This window comes from Lucilia sericata, unplaced genomic scaffold, assembly GCF_015586225.1.
Source record: "Lucilia sericata isolate MDLA Ls3-8-SP2 unplaced genomic scaffold, ASM1558622v1 Contig000024F_arrow, whole genome shotgun sequence".
NCBI classification, from domain to species: Eukaryota; Metazoa; Arthropoda; class Insecta; order Diptera; family Calliphoridae; genus Lucilia; species Lucilia sericata.
In genome coordinates, this window is record NW_023994062.1 from 1,221,743 (window position 1) to 1,248,763 (window position 27,021).

Sequence of the window (27,021 nt, forward strand, 5' to 3'; positions counted from 1 at the left end):
GATGACACTATGATGGACCATACATATGCAATTACCCCAACAACATTTCATGCTTTAAAAAGAAATGATTGAAACACCTGAATTCCAAAACTTGTTCAAAGGATTTCCCGTATTTTTAACCTCAACAGATATCTACAAATAAGGCAAATATTTTTAAAATGTAAAAGGGGTTTGCCTTCTTCTGCTCCAGTAGAACGATTATTTTTTTTAGCGGAATGGTGGACTCTCCTCGGAGAAACAAATTAATAGGTCGATTATGTATCTCGATTGCCACTTCAGCTGCGTTGCCAAAATGATGTGATTACTGGATGTTTTTTAAGCAATAGCTTGGAAATTTTGTAAATAATGAAAGTTTTATTCATTAATAATATTTGTCCAATGAGTTTTTGGTTAACTTGAACCATTTCCTGACTGACCTAATTTCCATTCTTATCATCCAATCATAGTTTAATATTCATCTCTTATAGATATTGCCCTCAAGTGCAAACAAATTACACTTACCTTAAAGATTATAATCATATTAATTTTGATAAACTTATTCTTGCCGTTAATGCATTTGATGAATCATCAATTTTTGAATAAATTGATTGAAAATCTGCATTGTTTAGTACCGAGCTACAGGGCTAAACGGAAATCGTGTGATGTTAATTGGATTAATTCTAGAGAGATTCTTCGTGCCAGATCTCTAAGAAATTTGGCGTATAAAGCTTACCTTAGAGATCGTACAGCAGATAACTGGAAAAATTATTGCAAACTTAGGAACAAGGTAAAATCTGTCATCAGAAAGATGCGAAACAAATATGGTATTAGTACTTTTAATGGTTTAGATAACACCCAGATGTAGGTAAAGAGCGACCAGAGTTGTGCGAAAACGATATAGAGTATATTGCGGAAGATTTCTTAAATAACTTTAATCTAAATCATTTTGATATTTTTAAATTTGACAACATTTTTGATAATCCTAATAATTTTACATTTGAAAATATTACAATATCGGGTATATTTATTGCAATTAATTCCATTAAATCCAATGCGACAGGGTATGACATGATACCAATAAAATTATATTTCCACTAATATCTTCATATCTTTGTCACTTGATTAATACTATTTTAACTATTTAAAAATTTCCTAATGCTTCGAAGTTAGCGCGAGTGGTACCAATTGCAAAAAATAATAATTATTGTATAGATAATTTAAGACCTATTAGCATTTTACCTGCAATATCGAAGATTATTGAAAATATTATTAAATTACAAATTCTTCATCATTGCGAACGGGTTTCTTTACTGCACTGTAATCAATACGTTCGTGGTTTCAATTCAAGTGTTGGTACTGTTACTTCTGGGTTTCCTCAAGGCTCTATTTTAGGTCCCATTCTATTTTTAATGTATTTAAATGATTCTATTTCAATAATGGATAATAATATATGTCAATCATTTGTTTTTGCTGATGATATATTTCTTCTATGTAGTGCCAGCGTGGTTGATAAAGGTTTCCAGGAAAAAATTAATGAACACTTTAACATGATAATTAATTGGATGAACTCTAATTATCTTTGTATCAACTTAAATAAGACAAAAGCTATAAAATTTCACTAACAAATCACGATATTGATGGGTTCACTATTGAATATGTTAACTAAATGAAATGTCTTGGCATTATTATTGACTCCAACCTCAATTTTAATCTCCAAATTGATTGGCTTTCAAAAAAAATATGTCTGACATTAAGGAGACTTTATTCTCTTATAGCTGATACACCGAAATTTGTTATACAGGTTAGCATATAGTTTGCTAATGTCACAATTTAATTATTTCTTAGAAGTAGTTTCTGGTACTTCTTTAGGATATATAGATCGTCTAATGAGAATACTTAAAAAATTATTAGGTATGTTTTTAATTTTAAGTTGCGTGATCATGACCTTGTCTCTGAATAATTTCCAATTTTTCTACGTTGTAATTTTGCTAATTATTTATACCTACGTTCACTATTACATTTTTACAACGTTATAAAATTCGGTCAGCCAAATAGTCTTGTTAATGAAATTTCATTTATTCGATCGACTCGAAATATTCAAATTGAGGTACCTCGTTTTCATCTTTCAATTTTTGAGCATTCATTTAAATTAAGGATTTCCCGCATTTGGAATCAATTACCACCGGAACTTAAATTATTTTCATATTCCATCTCTAATTATAAAAATAAAGTTTTAGAATATCTATTTTCTGTTGATATTTGAATATGTATATATTTATTTCCAATCTGGTGTACAGGATTTACATTTTTTTAATGTTTAGCAAAATTTGTGTGGCTGGGGAGCCATTTATTTTCCGTTATTATTATAAATTATTTTTTTATTATTATTTTACTTGTTAATGTTATTACTGAACATGAATATTAATCTAACAATACATTTATAATTGGCCACGAATGCTTCTATGTATTGAAAGAATAAATAAGATAAAAAAAAAAAAAATAAAAGTAGTGAATAATTTTGAATTACCTCTAATTATTAGTGATAGTTAAAAATTAGTGCTCTTGGGATTCTTTCTCTTTAATACTCAAAACTTTTTTGACCAATTTTGAGCATTTCTATTTTTTTTGGAAAGACAATTTTGTTGACATTACGATTTAATACTTAAAGCCTAATTTTGTGAAAAAACTCCAAAAAATGCCATTTTCTCCCATATAAACGCATTTACAAACTTTGGCGGCGATGCGCGGGCCCTTAAAATAATTGAATAATATTTTACAGTCTTCCATTTGACGTTAAAATACAACATAATTTCACGATTAGAAGTTAATCCGAGAGAAAAGCCTATTTTCGACCCACCTTAGAATACATCCGTGACTTATTTGGTTTATTATTATAATGCAGAACAAAAAGCGATTTCTAGAAAAAAATTGTAAAAGTAAAATCCTTAAATATTAATTAATAAACATTTAATATTTTGAATGAAAACGGTATTGGAAAAAAGTCATGTTCCATTCATACAATTTGTTACAAAATTCATTCCAGTTATGTATTAATTTTTTCTGTGTTAGAAAAATTAAATTTATTAATTGATAAAGTCCAAAAAGAAAGCAAATACTAAATATTTATAGTTGAAAAAATGTATTACCCACATTTGTGTCAGAATTTTTTAATATTTTTGTATTTCTAATTTGTTTTTATGTAAAAATGAAAAAATAACGAAATACTGAAGAAAAACAGAACACTAAATAAAATACAGAACATTTTCACGCTTTTTAGCATATAATAATAATTTATACAGAACAGGACTCTAAAATACAGTACTGTTCTGTATAATACAGAACGTCTGTTCACCGTAGGTATGCTTTATCTTTTTAGAAAAACTTATAATTTGAATTGTGCATAATAATAGACTTATTTTAAATAGTTACATCCTGGATGAAATTAAATACCAATGGAAAGCAATTTTCATTAAAAAAATTATAATAATTAAGAGAAACAATCCTAGAAAATTCGATTCTTTAACTATTTTCAAAAATCTGGTTTCGGGATATTCGATTTTTTTTTGATAATAATAGTTCTACCGGTTTTAAAGCAAGGTGAAATTATTTATCGTCAACTGGAAAAATCAGGAATTATATTGAATTTTATACCCTATACCACTACACTTTATATTATGTGAGTCAGGTAATGTTAGTAAAAACCAAAAATAATAGTACTTAACTAAGCTTAAATGACTCCAATAGACACAAAACCACTTCCAGAGATGATAAATGTTATCTGGAAAAATGTTATCGAAAAGCAGCTTTAACAGCCATAACTTGTTTAAAAATACGAATATAGCGATGAAATTCGACATAAGTAAGTTTCTTGTGATTCAAAATCACTATGCAAAATTTTATGAGGATCGGTCCATAATTGACCCTACCCCCATATAAGGTCTCCTTCAGAAAATGACTTTAACGCTCATTACTGGCTTAACAATACTAGTATATAGATGAAATTCGACATAAGTAAGTTTCATACGAGTCAAAATCTATATAAAAAATTTTATGTTGATCGGTCTATGATTGACCCTACGCCCCATATAAGGTCCCCTTCAGAAAATGACTGCAACGCTCATTAATGGCTTAAAAATACGAGTGTAGCGATGAAATTCGACACAAATAAATTTAATACGAACCAAATTCTGTCTACCAAATTTTATGAGGATCGACCCATATAAGGTCCCCTTCAGAAAATTACTTTAACGCTTATAACTGGCCTAAAAATAGGAGTATATAGATGAAATTCGACATAAGTAAGTTTCATTCGAGTCAAACGATGTTTGATGGTGTGTATATAAGATTCGGCATAGCCGAATATAACACTCTTACTTGTTATGTTTATATTAGTCTTATCACGCCTGTCACAGAATTTCATTCAGATCGAAAGTGGAATTATAATTTGTAAATAAATCGATGAAAACTTAAAAAAATAATAACTTTAAACTATTGTCAATTTCACGTAGAAAATGTGAAGTGGTTTCAACCTGAAAAAGTTGTCATTTTCCTTTTTTGAAGAAGTAAATTAGGAAAGATAATTCCACTTTCGATCGGAATGGAATTCTGCGACAGGCCTGTATAAATATTAGTATCGCACTTAATAGTCAGAAATAAGCAATAAATGAACTTAAATCATAAACTAAATTTTATGAGGATCAATATAAACCTAAATTCCTATAGACTTCGTTCAGAAAATCGGTGGCCGTCTATAAATTTTATTAATATTTATGAGTTAACTAGCTATACCCAGTGTGCTTTGCTACCCTAAAAGCAATATAAATAAAAAAAAAAAAAACACTTACACATGGGACATGCTACGCAAATTATTGCAAGTTCGCCAATTTTTCCGAACGCAAATAGGATTTTAATGAAAGCTATGAGAAATGTGAATAATATTGTATTGTATTTAATTCATATGGGAGGGGCCAATCCCCCATTGAAAGTCCGCCCATTTTTCTCTAAATGTTCACATGAATGTCAAAGTTCATCAGAAGATTCTAGCTTCTAGAGTATCTCAGATATACACATTTTTCTATATAATTATGTACGTATGGGGGTTCCAAGCCACCCTCTGATGAAAGTGCGCATTTTTTCCCAAAATGTTCAGATGTAGGTATATGAAAGTCCTTTGTGCAAAATTTTAGCAATCTAGTTGTATTAGTTTTTTAGATAAAATATTTTTGTGTATTTTATTCATATGGGAGGTGCCGCTCCCCCATTGGTAGTCCGTCAATTTATTACCCAAAATATTTAGATGGATGCTAAAGTTCTTCGTGCAAAATTTGAAGCTTTTATCTCTAATAGTTTTCAAGATAAACGAATTTTTGTATTTAATTAATATATGAGGTGCCACGCCCACTGCTGATAGTCCGCCCACTTTTTATCCTAAATAATTATATTGAGACTTATGTGGCTCCGACAAAATTAGAGGAGATATACTGATTTAATATTTTCTTAATATGGAAGGTGCCACGCCCACTATAGTCATTCCGCCCATTTTGTCCAAAAATATTCTTATGGTTGTCAAAGTTGTCCGTGCAAAATCTGAGGACTCTAATTGTAACAGTTTCCAAGATATACGACTTTTAATAGTTACAGTAGTTTTCCGATTTAACGAACATTCGTTTCTACAAACATCGCATTTAGCGAACTATCAATATTTTTACATTGAGTACCTTACATAACGAACAAAAAATATTTTTTGTACTCAGTTTAACGAACAAATATAAATAAAATAATTGAAATTAGAGTTAAATTAACAAAAATAACTAAAAATCATGTCAGAAAAGCTTCAACGTTATTAGGAGGGGTATTTACTTTTCCATTGCTTTCGAATATGGATTTCGAGAGTTGATTTTTTCTAATTTAGTAAAATGAAGAATCTAGATAATCTGAGATTTTTTATTAAAGATTTATACAAAAATATGAGATAATCAAATCTACAATCCTTAATGTCGCAAAAACTAATGTTGATCGAATTAGAAAATAGGAATTGGTGTTCAAAATAAAGACTGCTAATCGTATACCTTAACATTTCGCTTTTTTTTCGACAAACTTACAAGTCACCTTTGTGACCATAATTTTTTCCGATAAAAATCAATTGTAAGAAACGATATATTATAAATAAACAATTTAAAAAGTTTTTACAGGATATTTAAGGAATCGCTGTAAAATAAACGAAAAAAGATTTTTTAAAACTTTGGTTTCTGATATCTCAAAGAAGGAAAACAATTAAAATGAATTCGCGCTGTAATAACTTTACATTAGTCTATTTCCTAAGGAATTCTTAGGCCAGGTTCAGCCTCGTCGCAATTCCAACCATTGGGTTTAAACTTCTTTAAGAATTATGTCGTCCGAGTGCTTTTCCAGAACGTAGATTAGTTTTACGAAATAAACTGTGTTTTTCACATTTCTTTATTGTTTTCACTTTGTGATATAAATTGTTAGTTATTCATAAAATTCTTATAAAATATTGTCTAAAGAATTTAATTATTTAAAATTAATTTTTTTATCTAAAATTTCGAGCCAGGTGGATCAGCACGAAAAAAACTTTCTTATTTATTAAAAATATTTCTATTCTGCCCTTTAAAACACCCTAAATACCGTTATCGCTAAAATACTGCATCCGAATAAGGTCTGAATACCGTTTAAGTTATCTTCCTTTATTCGCTTTGTAACGGATGCCAAACGGGAAATACCGATTCCCGAAAATCCCGGGGAATTTCAGGATTTGAAAATCCCGAAGTGTTTATTTGGTAAATTTATACATTATAAAGTAATAAAATAAAATAATTTTAATGGTTTTTTATTAAAAATTAAGCACGAACATAAAATTTAAACATTTCGGCCTCTTTTTAAATCGAATTAAATTATTCTTTAAGTCATTTGGAACTAAAATATCCTTTAGACTTAGAGCGGTTTTCTGAGTTGGCAATCAAATGCCAATTAATAATCAGATGAGTTAATCTAAAACAGAGATGGGGGTAGTGCACTAATTTTTAACTATCACTACCCAGCAAAAAAAGTGTGGAAAAGTATGTAGTATTTTCATCACAACTAGTAACCCGAAGTGCTTCAAATTCGGGTGTAAAACCTATGAATTTTACATTAGCGTGTCATTGGGGGGATGTTGTTCATTTTTGGCAACTTTGAACTACATCTAATCTTATTTTTAGAAGCAGTAAAAATCCGATATTTGGATGTCAAAAATAAAACACATTCTCTTAATGACCCAGCAAAAAATAATTGATGTCTTACCTTACAAACGACATCTTAATCACATCTAAAAATGCGATTGCATACTTTTCGCTTTTATAAACCAAACATATACTTACAAATTAAAACACAGTTAAAAATGAGAAAATAGTTGTGGAAAAGTCACTACAAACAACATATTCGAAGTACTTCAAATTTTGATGAAAAACCAATGAAATTTATATAAGCGTTTCATTGAAAGAATGTGGTTTATTTTTGACATACAAATATCGGGTTTCACAGCTTCTTAAGATAATATTAGATGTAGTTCAAAGTTGTCAAAAATGAACAACATACCTCCAATGACACGCTAATGTAAAATTCATAGGTTTTTCACCTGAATTTGAAGCACTTCGGGTTACTAGTTGTGATGAAAATTCTACATCTTTTTCCACACTTTTTTTGCTGGGGACACGCTAATGTAAATTTCACTACTCTTTCAAATCTTGATGTACTTCAAATAGGTTATTTATATTGACTTTTCCACATCTCTTTCCTCACTTTTAACTGGGGTTTCATTTGTAAGGAAATATTGGGTTTATTTTAAAATGTGATTAAGATGTAGTTTGTAAAGTATGACATCAATTATTTTTTGCTGGGTAATAATTAGTGGTAGTTCAAAATTATTCACTACTTTTATTTATGTTTAGTGATGAATTGAAAAATATAAGCCTCACTCAACAAAAGTGATAGTGATATTTAAAATTTTTAATTAAAATATTTTAAAAATAGTTAAAATATTTGTTTTTACAGCCTAGTGAAATATTTTTTTCTACACTAAATTATTAGTTCAAAAAATATTCTTGCACTATTTTTTTTCAACGGAGAAATGTTTCACTAAATTGAAAGTTTAAGTTATTAGGTCAGTCTAGAAATGTTTCAAGTCATGAATTCTTTCAAGTCAATGAATAAAACCTTCATTATTTACAAAGTTTCCAAGCTATTGCTTAATAAAAACATCCAGTAGCCACATCATTTTGCAACTGGCAACGTAGCTGAAGTGGCAATCGGGATACATAATCGACCTATTAATTTATTTTTCCGAGGAGAGTCCACCATTCCGTTAAAAGAAAATAATCGTTCTACTGGAACAATTTTGGAATTCAGGTGTTTCATTTCATTTTAAAGTATGAAATGTTTTTGGAGTAACTGCTTATGTAGGGTCCATTATAGTGTCATCGCTATCAAAATCTGTATTTTCCATTTTAATAGATGTATCTTTTAAAAAATTTCATCATTTATTGTCCTACAAATTCTTTAATTTTCATTTAAAAAAAAAATATTGCAAAGAAAATTATTGCAGCCTTTTGTTAGTGACTGTTCAAAATATTTTAAAAATAGTTAAAATATTTGTTTTTACAGCCTAGTGAAATATTTTTTTCTACACTAAATTATTAGTTCAAAAAATATTCTTGCACTATTTTTTTTCAAAGGAGAAATGTTTCACTAAATTGAAAGTTTAAGTTATTAGGTCAGTCTAGAAATGGTTCAAGTCATGAATTCTTTCAAGTCAATGAATAACTGAAAATAATGCTATAACTTTATTCGGTAAAATATTAAGATTTAGAAATCCCAAAAATTTCGGGATTTTTAATATGACCATTTCCCTATGTAATTCGCTACTCTCATTGTTATTAAAAAAATAAACGTATCCCAGCAAAAAATAATTGATGTCATACTTTACAAACCACATCTTAATCACATCTTAAAATGCGATTTCATATTTTTTACTTTTATAAACCAAATATTTCCTTACAAATGAAACCCCAGTTAAAAGTGAGGAAAGTGATGTGGAAAAGTCATTACAAATAACATGTTTGAAGTACATCAAGATTTGGTGAAAGAGTAGTGAAATTTACATAAGCGTGTCATTAAGAGAATGTGTTTTATTTTTGACATCCAAATATCGGATTTTTACTGCTTCTAAAAATAAGATCAGATGTAGTTCAAAGCTGCCAAAAATGAACAACATCCCTCCAATGACACGCTAATGTAAAATTCATAGGTTTTACACCCGAATTTGAAGCACTTCGGGTTACTAGTTGTGATGAAAATTCTACATCTTTTTCCGCACTTTTTTTGCTGGGATGTAGTAAGTCTAAGGGATTTTTCCTTATATTTATATAAACAGTAAAATTATTTTAAATTCTCAGTGTACCTGCACTTTGTTATTTGTCGATTTGAATTCATTTGGCGGGAGACCAATTTTCTGTCATAATTTCAGTTTTTAGCATCATCAACCTTTTTGGCTGTTCGATGATGAATCAGTAATTAAGTAACGTTAGAATTTTATATATGTATATAGATTATTACTAAATTTTTTTTAAGTTTAAATTGTTAATAATTATTTTTTGTTTTTGTAGATTACGAATCAGAATACCATTATGGTTCTGATTTTGGAGACTCGTCGGAAAAAAGTGATGACGATGATATTTTAATGTCAAATTCCGAAGAGGAAAGTCTTGAAGGTGGAAATGAGAGCGAATCAGAATTTTCTGTTTGCAGCTTTACTCAACCAGGTGTCGGCCGGCCACATCGGCCACCTAGTCCAGATCCTATTTGGCTACAGGATCGAGAGTTTGCATTTTTGGAGCTTCCAGAATCGTCTCATGACTTATTAATAGATAATGATCATGTATTAAAAGCAGTTAGCGTTTATGAGGTTCTAAGACGATTTCGTCACTTAGTACGTCTATCACCATTTCGATTTGAAGATTTTTGCGCAGCATTAGTTTGCGACGAACAAAGTGCACTGTTAACGGATATACATATAATGCTTTTGAAAGCTATACTGCGTGAAGAAGACGTACAGGGAACCCATTTTAGCCCATTGGATCAAAAAGATACGGTCAACATAAGTCTTTATTTAATCGATGCAATTACATGGCCAGAAGTATTGAGAAGCTATGTTGAAAGTGACGATTCCTTTGATCGTGATGTTTATAAAATTTTATGTGCAGGAGAGTATCCGTATACAGGAGTATTAGATCGTATTCGAGTATTGCAATTTTTAACGGATCAATTCCTCACCACAAACGCTATTCGTGATGTAATGCTTCAGGAAGGTCCCATACATTACGATGATCATTGCCGAGTATGTCATAGATTAGGAGATTTATTGTGTTGTGAAACATGTCCTGCAGTTTATCATTTGGAGTGTGTAGAACCTCCAATGTTGGATGTACCGACAGAGGACTGGCAGTGCGGAATTTGTAAAGCTCATAAAGTAAGTGGCGTAGTAGATTGTGTTTTGCCGCAAGAGAAACAGGGAGTACTTATACGACACGAAAACTTAGGGTTGGATAGACACGGCAGAAAGTTTTGGTTCATTGCCCGAAGAATTTTCGTTGAAGACCAATCCGGTGAAAATGTTTGGTATTACAGTTCGGTCGCAAAATTCCAATTATTACTTAGTTCGCTTGATGGTGAGGATTTAGAATCCAGACTTTACTCGCAGATAATGGAATTGAAAGACGAAATTTTACGACAACTCAAAATTACGGAAACTCTTACAACCGAATACAAGCACAATAAAAAGTCTTATATTGAAATAGAGAACGAATTATTAGCTAAAGATGATAAAACTATTGGCGAAAAAGAATCTGGAGAGAATGGTAATACGGAAGATGTTGAAGATATAGAATCAAAATTACCAGAAAACAAAATCGTTACAAGACAGAAATCTTTACAACTATCAAGCGGAACCCTCTATTTTAAACTTGGCATGGAAAATAGTTTTAAAAGTTACGTCAATCAGTATACATCAAATGTCATAGCGTTGAATAAACCCCAGCGAAACGAGGAGAGAGACAAACGTCGGCATTTATCTCATAAGTTCTCACTCACAACTGCTTCGGAATTTAAATGGATGGGTGTGACAATGGGAACGGCAGATAACATTATAACAACTTTGCGCCAAACACTTCTTTCTTTTGAACAAAATATCGCAAATCCGTTTTTAAATCCGAATTGGAGCACATTAAAGAAACTTTGGACTTCGGCTGTTATGTGTTGTCGTACACCATCAGACTTTGCATTAGTTTTATTACTGTTCCAATCATCCGTAAAGAATGTCGTGTTTGCTAATGTATGGCATGAACAATTGGGACACACGACATTGCATCGCATAACTGCAGCTGAACGGGAAGACCGCAAAAAAATTGAGAAGCGAGAAAAAAGAGAACGTGATGACGAAGAAGAACGTAATCGACTGGCTTTTAATTATATTAAATATACACTTGGCTTAAAACATCAAGTGTGGAAACAGAAGGGAGAGGAATATCGCGTCCATGGCCAGTGGGGGTGGATGTGGTTGTCATCAAATAGGCGTTGTGGACGTCCTCGTCGATCCGCAATTCGGGGACAGGCAATGTTACCTTTTAAAATAAGCGTTCACTACACCAATGGTTCAGATGTCGATGAAATAATAACTGTAGATCCTCGTACGTATAAATTTATAATACAATGTGAAAAAGATTCCGTTCAAGGGTATAACTACAACTACTTGGAAAACTACAAGAATATTAAAGTGAATAAAATAGATGACAAAAATATAGGAATAATCGATGTTTCAAAATCTCTTGCGATGGCAGGTAGACTTTTATACCCAAAAATTGCGAAGAAAAGCTGTTTGGACGAGTTATTGTCACGGCGTATACGTCTTAAAGAGGCCGAAGAACAAATGGGTGTAAAAAATGAGGATTCTGAAACAAATAATACATCAAATGCCTCATCTCTTCAAGTCTCCTCGAGTAACGGTTGTCTGCTAACACGACCGACTTTTTTGGAAAAGCGTTTATTACGCTTAGTGGAGACGTCAAAAACTGGTGTGTCTCAAAATAGCAGCACAAATGTTAATATAGATCTTGTCAATTCATTGGCCAAAAAAATTCAAAGTGTTCGCTTACAGTTTAGTCAACTCAATCGATTCGCTAAGCAATACCGATGCTACACCAAGGAATGCAATACTAATTCCAATGCTGTATCTCAAATCACTCAGAATACATGTTATTCGCCCTTATGTCTGCAAAAGGCTAGAGCTAAGAAAGAATTACTACTACTATTGCGTAAAGCACACACGGCCGGAAATGGATCCAAGGAAACAGTAGCTGCAATTTTAGGTGCTGTTAAGAAACCATCTATTCTGGAACAAAAACTAACTGAGGGAAAAAAGGATTGTATAGCATCATCTGGAGATGATGCCGAAGATTATAAATGGTTGGATGATATACCCAAGGATTTATCTATTGATTGGGAGCACGCAAGAAACGCAGCAATTCCTTTCGATGATAAACTTTTAAAAGAATGTTACTTAACAAATGAAGAGTGTTTATCGACTGACACTTTGTTAGATAGTGCGATAAAATCTGAAATTGATTCTACTGATAATAGTACTAGTGTATTTGGAGGCGAAGAGAAAATGGATTTCATCGATAATATAGACGTTTGTAGTAACGTTGAAGTCGAAAGTTCAGAAACAACAAATGATGGCTCTTTAGCGGCAGCAACATTGAATTCGGGATCATTGGAGGAGTCTAATGAGCAGCAAACATCTAGAAGGAGTAAGAAGAATGCAAAAACTAGAAATAAAACATACATCGGCACCAAAGATGTTCTGGACCAAACATTATCAACCGATGTCGCACAAAAGAAGCAAAACCGACGTTTTCCTATTCATCAACGTGTTCCAAAACGAGAGGACATCGCAAAGATTGAGAAAGAGTATTTTCCTAATGGAAAAGAACGTATTTATTCAGCCTCGTCTACAAGAGCACGTATATATCTTGTATCAGACATTGCAAAAATAAATCCTAATAGAATTGAAAAGCCAACTGAAATTACTGCGGACAACAAATCAGCCATCAAAAACATTCGACCATATTCGAAATTTCCTCTAATATCCAGTTTCTTAACACATAAACTGAAAAAGAGTCTATTCGTTCTACCTCGTTATGAACTAATGCGTATAGCAAGAGTTGGTGGCAAAATTCCTGCAAGTGGGTTCCATCATTTAGCCAAAAATAATCCACTAGTATGGCCCTATCAGTGCTCTAGGCCTCTTTTTAAGACATGCTGGTCATATCGTACATCAAACGTTACAACACTCTCAGCCATTGCCCTACAACTTCGTATACTATGGTGTTGCTTAAGATGGGATGACATGATTGCTAAACCGCCATCCGCTGATGGAAAACACCAAGTAAATACTGAAAATGAAATTGTTACATTAGAATTGTTGAAACAAAGAAACTGTGGAAGATATGGAGAAAGAACGCAATATTTACGTCGTAAGGTTGTTATCCCATTAGAACTTCCGAAAACAATAAGAGGTAATATTAGATAAATAGAGAATACATTGAATATAAATATTTACATATGTACATATATTCTAATTATTCATTTTTAACACAGAGGTAACATCAATAAGGTCTGGTTTACGTAAAAGGAAACGTGCCGAATCTCCTCAACCTACTGAGCCTCAAGTATCTGAAGAATGGGTGGAAGAGGATAAACTTGAGTTATGGGAAATTAAATTAATTGGAGAGAAGATTGAGAAAGCAAAGCTTACGGCCACAACTCGTTCTATCACCCAGCAACGTCAAAGTGATTCTTCAACGAGTGGTGTAAATGCAGCTCCTAGCAACTTGAATAAAAATATGTCAAGTTCGAAAAATTCAAATGATGATGTGAAGGAAAAAGTTGAACACCAGATTAGAATGCAACGCGTAGCTGCAAATCCACAAAAAAAAATTGGAGAGATAAATAAAGCCTCTCCTCAAGGTAAGATTAATAAATACATATTCATATATTATATTGACACCCAAAAAATTGTGTTTAAGTTATTCTTTTTAAAATAAACATATGTGGAATTTCATGTCAAGTGACCCAATCCAAAAAAACGATTTTGACGAAATTTGCACTAAGATTAGTACTATTGGATAGTAGGTCAGACACAAATTTTCAGCTCTAAGAGGGGGTCAAAGTTGGACATTTTGGTCATACAAGGTTTTATTCCAATGGGTGTAACTTTTCACCTATTGGTCCTAGCAAAAATTGTCCAAAGGAGGTCAGATAGCAATTTCTTCACTCTTTACAAAAAAATTAAAAATTAAAATTTTTTTAAATATTTTATTTTTTGTTTTTTTTTTTTAATGGCCTTTTTTTTTGCTTAAAAGAAAGCTTATACAATTTCCTTGAAGGTCCCATAATGGGATGCGAGTGGGATATCTATCAAAAAATTATTTTTTAACACAATAATAAATTTGTTCAATTTTTGCCACTTAATTTTCCCCTATTTCACAACAAATAACATATTCGAAGTACATCAAGTTTTGGTGAAAAACTAATGAATTTTACATAAGAGTGTCATTGAACTTCTTTGGACAATTTTTGCTAGTACCAATAGGTGAAAAGTTACACTCATTTGAATAAAACCCTGTATGACCAAAATGTCCAACTTTGACCCCCTCTGACTTCGGCAGTTCTTGATAGAGCTGGTGCAAATTTCATCCAAATCGAATGACATCGATTTTTAAAGTTAGGTCACTTGACACGAAATTCCCCATATGTATGTTATTATGTCATATGATGTCACCCAAAATATTTTGGGTTTAGTGTTAAATGTTCGTAAGGTCAACAGTTTTCAAAAAAATATCCCAAAGAGGTCATGATTTTATAAGTTTGATTCAAAATTATTATACAATTATATTTGTATTTTTGTATATTTATTATGTATTAAGTTATTAATAGTCAATATAAATATTGTGTACGATAAGAGTGTTTTTTACGAACATTATGCATCGTACGTGTTCTAATGCTATTGTAATTTTTATATACTTATATAAAAGTTAATTTCCTAAATTCTAGTTGAAGACCATTTTTGCATATCATTAGATGATTTCAAGCTATAGTGCATTATTTTTTAATTACAATATTTTCAAATCTTAATAAAATCTTTAATTTGTTTCCAGTATTAATGTATATCACAGTGTTTTAACTTTTTTAAAAATTGAAAAATGGCTACAAAATATTTAAAGACAAAGTATAAATTTTAATAAAATTTGATGGCAATATTACTCTAAATATGTGTGTGCCAATTGTTATTATTATGACCTGTAACACTCTCAAGTTATGGATAGACAGACATTGCACTATAGGCCATAGAATGATTCTGAAATAAATCTATATTAATATTTGAAAATATCATACAATGGTAAAATAATGTGCTATAGCTAGAAAACAACTAATGATATACAAATAAAATGTAGAAAATTTTTAACTTGTCAACAGAAATGTAGTAGCATCTGATATTTGTAAAAATTTCGCTAGCGTTACTGGTGACTTTTAGCCCCAAGACGAAGCCCTGTGCAAATTTCACCATATGGGTTATTATTTGAAATGTTTTTGAAGCCATGATTAACTAAACTAAAACTTATTAAATTGTGATTTCCAAAAAAATAACTTAAAAATGTACTCGTCTTAAAAACCTTTCAAATTATACCCTTTATTTTAAATTTTCTTTAAAAACAACACTGAAATTTAAACAAATATAAAAAATCTGTTGGTCTAATATATTACTATATTATTGCTTTCCAATACATAATTATTTTATTTATTAGCTAAAGGTCAAATAATTGGGAGTCGTCGTGTTATTGTTAAAAATCCAGATGGCACTACGAGAATAATACAACAAACCGTAGCATCGCCAGTAGCAAAACAGAATATCAATACAATAAATCCCGGAACATCATCTACGACAACAACGTCATCGACTTCAAACAATATTATACAGCAACCTGTTCAACCAGCCACACAAAATTCCAGCCAAACGTCAAATAATTTAACTTCATCAGTTTCTCCGGCTCCACAGCAACATAAAGTCCAAATCATAAGGGGCCCAGATGGAAAAGTTAGTGTCCGTGGTCTCAGTCCAGGCCAACAATTAATTCAAATGCCAGACGGAAAGCTTCATGTTCTTACAACTTCTACTTCTAACTCATCAACATCTGCGTCCCCGGGATCATCAGGAGGCCAAAGTACGGATTTTATTGTATTTTATCAAAAGCTTTTGTAACATTTTTTCTCTTTATTAGCTGTTATTGCAAGTAAGAAATTACCGGTTAAGGCACCAATGGCTCAACCAAATTCTCCTGTTGTAAAACAAATAACTGTGAAACAAATGTCGAAAAGTTCTACTGGAGTTCAAACAGTGCAAAAGGTAGGCTGAATTGATGTGCATTATTAACTTTATTAATTATTGTAATATGTTTTGGTAATATTTAAATATATATTATTATTTAGATTGTAACAACTCCTGTTAGAAGTGTATCAAAAATCGGAACACAGATTGCATCACAAAATCAACATGTTTCTGGTTCAACGGGAGTACAAAAAATTGTATCAAATATAGTATCAAATAATGCTACAACAAAAGTGGTTCCAAATAATCAAAGTCTTCAGCAACTTATTGTGCAACCCGGACAAAAACTACTAGTGGGGCAAAACTCACAAGGGCAAAAGGTTATAATTCAGCCCGCACAACAATCTTCTACAGCAACAACAACACTGGTAGGACAATCGGTCAATACTACAGCGCAAGCCATTCCACAAACAACGAATCAAGTTAATGCCAGTCAGCAACAAGTAATTGCTAATCAAGCAGCTCCAAGCGGAACACAGGTTAATGCTGGGCAACAGCAGCAACAACCTCAAAAGGTTATACAAACAATTGTCAATACTAGCAATGTCCAGCAACAGATTGTAGTTGGTGGTCAAAGAATAATTCTAAGTCCTGGACAAACTATTTTAACGCAAAGATCGATTCCTGCACAAAACGCAGCACTGCAAGTCGTTCAATCTCCAACTACGGCGCAAATAAATTCTGTACAAAAAACAACTACACCTCAAGCTACTTCGACGACCGTTCAACAAAATATACAGACATCGAAGGTTTTGAAGCAATTTGTTATCCAACCACAACAGACGCCCCAAAATACGAATTCGATTGATGCTCAAAACAATATAAATGTTATTAAACCTCAACAAAATATTAATCATACTCCTGCAGCCAGTGCTTCGACTCCTCAAACGTCAAATAATCAACAACAAATAATTGTACAGAACTCAACATTAGCTCAGCAACTAGCACAGGGCAAATTACAGGTAGCTACAATTAATGGACAACAAGTTATTATTAAGCCTTTAGGAAATAATCAAGCTCAGATTGTGGCTCATATAAAGACTCAAAGTGATGGCAATGCACATATTGTTACGAACACAGCCGTTGAACATCAAATGTCACCCACAAAAACGCCCCCAGTTTCGCAAGTTGTAAGGATTATAATTAACTAAATTTGCCTTTTTATTTATTTACTTTTTTTTCTTTTAGGGCATTCAATCTCAATCCATTCAAGTTGCACCTCAGCCTCAACAACACCAAACCATTGCACCCCAACAACAACAAATACAACAATCGAATCAACCAATGTCTATAGAGGAAAGTCTATTACAAGGGCAGCCTCCAGGAACAGTGATTAAATGCGTTACTGCTCAAGTAATTCAAACAGAACAGGGACCGCGTATAGTTTTGCAAGGTCTAGTTGGTAACGATTTTACTCAACAACAACTTGCCCTTGTGCAGCAACAGGTTAAACAACAATTGTTAAAAGGTATGAACTGGAGTCGAATAATTATTTAAATGTTGTAATTGGTTTTAAATTGTGTATTAGATTAAATATATCTTTCGCTAATATTATAACATGTCCATTAAAATATTTCTAATGAAGCATGAGTTGAAGACATAGACCGGCGCTAGTATTGTTCTGAATACGAAGATTTTCGGTTATTTACATGTATACAACACGATCGCATACGAACTTCTCAACAAGAACGTCAAAAATACAAATATTTTATTTAGTTGCTTGACAGCATTCAACGCTTTGTTTCAGAAATAGCAAACGCAATTTGAAAAAACAAAAACACAATTTCAAAAACAAGAGCGTAATTTACAAAAACAACCTACACCCTAAATAATTTTCTAGAATGCATAGCAATGAAAGTAAATAAGATCATTCTTATTTAATACTTGTTTTGTACATTTTAATTTGAAATGTTGTCTCTCTGTGAATAAATTATCATTCTTATTGCTCATTGATTATATTTTGTTTATAAATACATATTCCCATTTTATAGTAATGAAATTTAATATTTAAAATTGAAAATAGCCAAACATTTTTTTCAGTGCAATTTCATTGAGAAAATACCAATAGTGTGTGTGTAGTGGTGATTTTTTTCATCTGCCGGTATATGGTTAAAGAAATATGTTATGAGTTCGAAGAAAAAAGTTATTTTCATATAATAGCGGGATTCTTCTTAAAAGCAAATAATATTTATAAAGACATAGAAACACATATATGTAAATGTGTATGTATACTAAACCCATATAAAGTACTGCTCAAAAATATATCGCACTTTCTGTTTATTATCTCTTTTTATACCATTAAAAAAACTTAAGATAATTTTATTTTGCTATAAATTAAAGCATATAGTCCGGATTATTAAAACAATAGCGGTTTTCAATCTTGGTATATAATACCCTATTATATTTACACCTACTTTTTATATAAAGCGTGAACATCCTTTTGTTGTTTATTGTAAACTAGGTTTATCACAAAATCCATGAAAGAGTTTCGAAATATCTCAACACAACTAGCAGTTATTTTAAGAGTTGTTAAGTTTTTACAACACTAATTATGATACCATTTGCTTGAGACTTCTTGCCGTTTCTTAAAATCCAATTGCCAGGAGATATTTTATCTTGTTCTTTGTTTTTGTTGAGGGAATGGGTGTATTAAGGAAAAAAGATGTTTACGTTCTGTCTCCAAATTTATAATTACAATGAAAAAAACTACATCAGTCCATCCCACGGCTATTGCATATCCGCTGCGGGACGACCGGAAATATACAAGGCCAAAGATTGTCCACTCCAAATTTGTAATTTCTATGAAAAACACTTCATTAGACCATCCCACGGCTATTGCCAAAGATTGTCTACAGCAGTATCAATATAAAATATTTTCCTAAAATAAACAATGAACTCGGCTTTTTTGAGAAGTTGGTTCTTATTTTTGATATTTCTCGTTTTTGAGATATTCGAAGAACATTTATTTTTGACCACGTCTTATTTTTTTATATATTTGTATTTATTTATTTAAATTTTTTAATTTTCACTTTATGTTATATAGCTTATACACTAGACCTTTTTTCATAGTAGTTCTAGTACAGCGATGTATATTTAGGTTTAGGTTAAGAAGGGTTATACACCGTAAACCTTATTACTATGCAGATTACAGTGCCCTGACAATCTAATGACAAACAGTCTCATAATGTCTGCGAATGTACGTGTGACAATCCAACGCTCCAAGAGCAGCTTGACTATCAACATAAATTCTCACAACCGACTGCGAATCGATATGATTCCGTATCAGTTCCGTCGCTTTCAAGATCGCTAGGAACTCTGCTTGGAAGACACTACATTCGTCAGGGAGTCTGAAAGACCGTTTTATGTTGATATCACAATATGGCCACAGGCACCCGTGCCGGTATCCATCTTGGACCCGTCAGTGAAAACTGCACACCCACCAAACAGTCTATCGGATACAAGCCAATCATCCCTAGTTGGAAATTATATCAAAGGGAATTACCTTGTATGATTGTCGCGCGAAGGTTTTACTAACGAAGAGTCGTAGAGTCTTAGTAGATTCCTAGCCGCCACACCCGCTACAAAATGTTCTATAGGTGACAAGTTCAGAATTTATTTATTTATTTATTGATGATGTCCAAGGCCGCTTGTGGAGTACTTCTAATGGCACCAGTAATGCCAATGGAGGCACACCTTTGAGCTTTATTGAGCAACTTCCTGTAACTTTTCTTTCTCAATGTCTCCCACCAGACAATGCAACCATAAGTTAGAAAAGGCGTGACAACCGATGTGTAAATCCAATTTACCATATCTGGTTGCAGACCAAAATTATTTCCTATGCAATTCTTGCATGTGTAGTAGGCATTGAGACCCTTTTTCATTCTTTCCTAAGTATTTACCTTCCATGACAGCTTGCTATCAAGGAAAATCCCTAAATACTTAGCTCCTCTAGATAAACTTAATTCGATGTCATCTAACCTTTACAGTCTAAAATTGTATACGCGTAGGAAACTATCTTCCTACCCATATATTTAAATAGCCTTAGGATACCGTTAACCGCTAGTAGCCACAGAATATGAGATAAAACACCCCCCTGTGGTGTCCCCCTAATGCAATGATCCCCTAGGGTCAAGTTAATAATTCTACTGTTAAGCATGCAGACTATCCAACTCACCAGGATGTCCTGAACTCCGAGCCCTATAAGCGACTCCCTAATAGACTTAATCCTTATATTATTAAAGGCTCCCTCAATATCCAAAAACGCAGCCAGAGTATAATACCTATTCTTCAAGCCGTGCTCAACACAACTTACCACCTCATGCAGTGGACTCTCAACAGATTTACCCTTAAGGTAGCGCCACTAATGAGGCGAGTATCAATATTGTTCCTTAGATGTAGATCTATCAGTCTCTTAAGTGTCTTCAAAAGAAAAGATAGCCTAAAATCCTTTGGCTTTGAGTGGCTTGCCTTACCGGCCTTGGGTATGAAAATAACCCTAACCTCCCTCCACCTCTTTGGTAAATACCTACTACCAAGGCATCTCCTAAAAATCTCCAGCAGAAGAGATATAGCGTCCTGAGGCAAGTTCTTTAGTAGAGCTGGAAATATGCCATCCGGCCCAGGCGACTTGAAGGGGTCGAATGAATTAACCGCCCATACTAGCTTTTCCCTAGTGACTATCTCCTTTATGCAACTGTAGGTGTTACTTGGCGCCACAGACTCGAAGTCCCGTTGGTCGTCAACCACATCTTCAGTTGCAAGACAACCCGGAAAATGTGTTTCCATTAGCATAGCTAGGGTCTCTGAGCTAGACTCAGTCCATGAGTTATCACTCCTTTGGATGTACCCTATGACCCTTGTATTCTTAGATAATATCCGTCGGAATCTTGATAACTCGTTGACATTGTCTATGAATTCACAGTACTAGGACCATGAAATCCTTTTAGCCCTTTTGAGATCAGCTTTATACTTATTGAAACACATTCTATAGTTGTTCCAGTCAATTGCTTGACTTGTAAGCTTGGCCCAATTGAACAATTTCCTAACAGTCGACCTTTGAATTCTAAGTTCCTTGGTCCACCACTTAGGTTGCTCTCTTTTGCCCAGGAAAGTAACCGGACAAGAGTACTTTACTACCAAGAGTGAACACCGCTAAAATTAGAAAATATTTTACGAAACAAGTCCTTAATTATTGATTCAAAATTATAGCGCATTTGTAATCAAATTGAGAATAAAATATTCTTATATGAAATGTTTATCAATATTGGATCTCGGGATGATAAAATACTTCTGCCCCTATATTTTAAGGCCCATTTGATCCCAATTGGTATTGAGTTGCCTAAGTGTAGCGAACATTTTTTTATTTTTACCAAATTAATTTTTTTAGCATTTTACAATCAATTTATGCAGCTATTTTAAATTCTGAAGACATGACTCGTTAATCAATCAATCATAATAAAATTTATAAACATTTGATAACAATGTAGCCAATGTTATTTGCGAATATTTCCTTGATAGAACGTTTTTAATATTTCTGTTCAGCTCCAACAAGATTCCCAAGATTTTATATAAAAATAAAACAAATGTATATTTCAAATTTATTAGAGATGAAGATCTCTTTTTATTTAAACCAAAATATTACCTCGTAGAAGTAGATGGTTTTGTAAATGTAATTGCACGTAGTGCTTGTGTCGTAGACAAATTAGAAGTTGATTGATTATGTCAAACGAAACAAGCATAAATTTGGTGGCAAACAATATTTAAGCACCGTTAGCGGTTACTCGTTAGAATATTCCAACAAAGTTGCAAAAAAAGGGAAGCTTTATAGGATTCTAACGTTGTTATAAATAGTATTTCAAAAAGGTAGTTAAATCAATTTTAACTTAAACATTGCCGGCCACCTTGCAATACCTTAGGAATTGCAAACGATTTTAAAACAATGTAGATTTTTAAGAAGTCTCTCGACTTTCCCCACAGAACCTAAGTCCCGAAGGTGGATTTTTAAGAAGTCTCTCGACTTTCCCCACAGAACCGAAGTCCCGCAGGTGGATTTTTAAGAAGTCTCTCGACTTTCCCCACAGAACCGAAGTCCCGCAGGTGGATTTTTAAGAAGTCTTTCGACTTTCCCCACAGAACCGAAGTCCCGCAGGTGGATTTTTGGAAAGTCTCTCGACTTTTCCCACAGCACCGAAGTCCTGCAGGTGGATTATTATTTAATATAAGTAATATAATATATATAAAGATAATAAATAATAAGATAAAAACATAAATAAGGTAGTAGGAACATAAATATATTTCTGTGAGCATTTTAAAGTGATAATAAATTAAAGGTTAACAAGCGTTAGACCACGTAGAATACGTTAAATTGTCGATATAAGTTTCAAAATCCCTAGGATTAGCTGGACCTGTCAGTATCCAGCCAAATATAGTTTTCTGTGCCAATAATGACCCTAATACGTTTTGTTGTATTTCCGGTAAAATAATGCGCGGATATAAATCTGCTCCGATAAGAATATCTACAGGCCTACTGGTAAAAAGATTCGAATCAGCCAAACAAAGATTTGGCAATAATTTTCCAATATCGACATTTACAGAAGTCGAAGGCAAATTTCCTGTTATTTTTGGTAAAACAAATGCGTTAGTTGATAGTTTTATTGAAGAATCTAAATCTGAACTAATTTCCAAAGGACAAAACTTTAAAACTCCAAAAACCACATTATTAACGCCAGAAACGTTAGAATTCGAAGAATGAGTGGGAAGTTTTAATCTTTTTCGTAAACGTTCAGAAATGAAAGAACATTCTGAACCCGAATCTATTAAAGCGCGGACCTGATACTTATGGCTGTTATGAATTATGTTTACCATTGCAGTCCCTAACAAAACGGACTGATTCTGTCTAGTATGAAATACTTGTGGATTAGAAGTAACATTATTGGACGTATGCGATTGTCGAGTGTGAGAGTTAGTGGGTCGTAGAACCTCACTGGAATTCTGTTCAGTAGAAACAGTAGGTCTTTCAACTATAGAATTATCTGTATGCTGCAGATGAAGCATAGAATGATGTCGATTATTGCAAATAAAACAGTTATTGTTGATTGTACAACTTCTGACTTTATGTGTCCTCGAAAGGCAATTAGTACAGCAGTTATAATCATTCACAGTAGAAATTCTGTCAGATACTGAAAGATTTTTAAATCGACGACAATTTCGCAAATAGTGTGACTGATTAGGGCATAAGATACATGAAGGTTTAGTAATAGTAGAACTATTTGAATGCACTGAAGAGTCGACGTCAGTCGAGTTCGTACCTTTAAGATCTTGAAGACATTGCAATGTCTGAATTCTTTCTGTCAGAAAGTTATCGAAATCTTTCCATGTAGACAAAACAGTTTTGTTTTTAACACCCTGTTCCCACAAAATAACTCCCACAGACGTTGAATACACATAAAAATTATAATTGGATCCCAATTATCCGTAGGCACTTTATAAATAGAAAGAGCCGAAAGGCAACTATTAATTCCGCGTTGTAGTGTTTTGAGTGCTGTTATCGATTCCTTGTCAAGGAAAGGAAGGCCAAAAATAAATTTTAGTTGGTTATGTACCAACATACGAGGATTCTCATATGCTTCCTTTAAATCGCGCCAGGCTACTTCAAAACTTGCGTTAACAAGTGGATATTTAGAAACGATTTCTTTTGCTTCACCCTCGGTTTTTCTTATTAAATGGCAAAGCCGTTCTATATTGCTAAGCCGCGAGCTATTAATAAAAATTGCGGTAAATAAATCCCTAAAAGCGGGCCAAGAAACATAATCACCTCTGAATGAATCAATATCACAAGGAGGTAGTGTTAGATTATGAGCTGTATTACCGGAGTTCGAATTTACCGCTGGAGATTCATTGCTTTTCAAAGCAGATTTGAATTCATCTATTTTTTCATGGATAGATCCTCCGCATTGGATATACGCTGTGTAGGTAGCTTTATATTTAGCGGCTGCCACATCAAATTCTTCGGCCTCTAAAGAGTTAAGACATTCATTATACGTCGTCTTAACTTTACCCCAAAGTGTTTTTAACTCTTGACTCTGAATCTCCAAAGTATAAACCGTATGAATTTCTTCGTCAAAATTACTAAACATAGCCCCGAATGCAATAAGGGCATCCGATGCTCTAATAAACGAGTTTAGTGGCGAAACCGACATTTTTTAATATTTGAAAAGTCGTTTAAAATAAATAAATTAATAATACTACTTGACTACAAAATGTATGTATATAATCAAATGTGATAATAGTCAAACTGGCCGAGCGTAGGGTGACTAATATAAAGGTAGAAGAAGAATCAACCGTTTATGTATTTTATTGTTTTATTTTACAGATCTAAATCTGTAAACAAATAACGCACAAAAGAAAATGTAAAAGCCACTTATTTTTGTAATAAAATTTTAATAAAATTTACTTTAATTTAATATGTTGTCCGTAGGATCAAAAATAAATTAAAAAATTTTAAATATAAATTAGAGTTCAAATTAGTGAGATGTATCCACAAATTAAAAAAAAATAAAACAAAAATTCACAAAAGAAATGTGTGTGTATTTTCGCGAAACAAAACAAACGAATTTTATCACTTGCTCACAATTGAAATATATTTACGTACCTTATTTCGTAGAAATAAATAAATGATAAATATATCTCCGGTGGACTGTATTATAGGAATGGAGTTGAAGGTGCCAAAGAAGATCCGGTACTGATATAAAGATCCAAAAAATCCGATAAATGATCTAAGAAATCCGGTTCGCTAGGACCAAATGTTCAGCTCCAACAAGATTCCCAAGATTTTATATAAAAATAAAACAAATGTATATTTCAAATTTATTAGAGATGAAGATCTCTTTTTATTTAAACCAAAATATTACCTCGTAGAAGTAGATGGTTTTGTAAATGTAATTGCACGTAGTGCTTGTGTCGTAGACAAATTAGAAGTTGATTGATTATGTCAAACGAAACAAGCATAAATTTGGTGGCAAACAATATTTAAGCACCGTTAGCGGTTACTCGTTAGAATATTCCAACAAAGTTGCAAAAAAAGGGAAGCTTTATAGGATTCTAACGTTGTTATAAATAGTATTTCAAAAAGGTAGTTAAATCAATTTTAACTTAAACAATTTCAACTAGGTCTATGTTTAAATAGACCCAAAAATATGATCATATTTTCTACAAAAGGTTAAAATTTAGTGACCCTAGTATTTTCATATCCTTAAAAAAAGATAATAGGCAAAGAGAAAGGTTGCTAAGAGATGCACATGTGCTAACAGAAACACCACTAAGAAAAATATTTTTAAAATTCTTTTAAATGGCAATTTTATTTTCAGTAAATGGAAATTTTTTTTTCAGAAAATGGAAAATAGAACTATACAAATGTATTATCAAATCGATGTAATGCGATGTTAGATATTAACGGATTAGTTCTTAAAATTATTACAATTTGAAATCTGCCAAAAAGTGACCTATGTTAGAGGGTAATATTGTTGTTTATCTGGCAAAATCCTCATTTAAAAAAATTGGACTATTGACCAATTAGGGTTATATTTTGACATGAAGTAATTTACTGATACTACAAGACACATTTCAGCAAAAACAACGAAAGACAACAGTTACTGGTTAATATTTGTCACTTCAAATTAAATTGCATTATTTCACAATAATAAGTTGCAATTTTTCAAAATTAATTAACATTTTTCAATATTGTTTCAACTTATTTCAAATAGTGCGCTTTAATTATTAAACAGTTTTTTATGGTTAGTTTTGTATAAAAAACTCTATTACCGTTATTTTGCCGGCTTACGCCGATTTTTAATACTTATTACATAAAATGAACTTCGTTCTTGAATTTGCCATCAATCATGTTTTTCTAACATAATTGATTATAATAATATAAAAAGAATAAAAACCTAACACAAGGTGCGCTATATTTTTGAGCAGTACTTTATTCATAACTCGCTATTTACTAAATGTTTGCATATCCTTCTAAGTATGATATTATTTCTAAATCTATTAAATGTAATATTTGTCACTATTATATATACAGTGGTGGCCATGAGGTTAGCACACATGATATATGTTAACTATAACATCAAATATTTCCTTTTTATGCCCTTCCTTATGTCCTTTGACACATTACATTTTGTTCCGATAATTTGCTACAAATAGATTTCTTTCTTTCCAAAGTGAATTTACCCCCAAAAATATCTGGACATAAATTTAGCACAAAATAAAAAAATCATTAACAAATTAATTAAACAAAACAACCGGCTAAATTTAATTTCTCTTAGAATTTCAAATTTCGTAGAATATTTGCATATTTTGATAATATCATTCCTTCTTTATTCACCTGAACCCACTGACATAAATTTTAACTTTCAGGCCTTAAATTGGCAAAATTCTTGGGGATTTTTGCTTTTATTTGTTGCTCCATATAATTTTGTATGTTTTCTATTGGATTGGGATCGAGAATTTATACTGGGCACTGCAAACATGTCAATCCCGCCCGCTTC

The 27,021-nt window shown here is 32.2% G+C and overlaps 1 protein-coding gene across 2 annotated transcripts in view; it reads left to right on the forward strand.

Annotated features, from left to right (window-relative positions):
- Positions 1-27,021, forward strand: part of LOC119609481 (nucleosome-remodeling factor subunit NURF301) — a 55,916-nt gene that overhangs the window by 16,749 nt on the left and 12,146 nt on the right. For both annotated transcript variants that reach the window (XM_037964307.1, XM_037964300.1), the window contains exons 3-8: positions 9,639-13,604; positions 13,687-14,055; positions 15,894-16,310; positions 16,368-16,492; positions 16,576-17,604; positions 17,663-17,942. In XM_037964307.1, the coding sequence (XP_037820235.1) occupies positions 9,639-13,604; positions 13,687-14,055; positions 15,894-16,310; positions 16,368-16,492; positions 16,576-17,604; positions 17,663-17,942 (6,186 nt within the window). The remainder of the gene's footprint in view (positions 1-9,638; positions 13,605-13,686; positions 14,056-15,893; positions 16,311-16,367; positions 16,493-16,575; positions 17,605-17,662; positions 17,943-27,021) is intronic.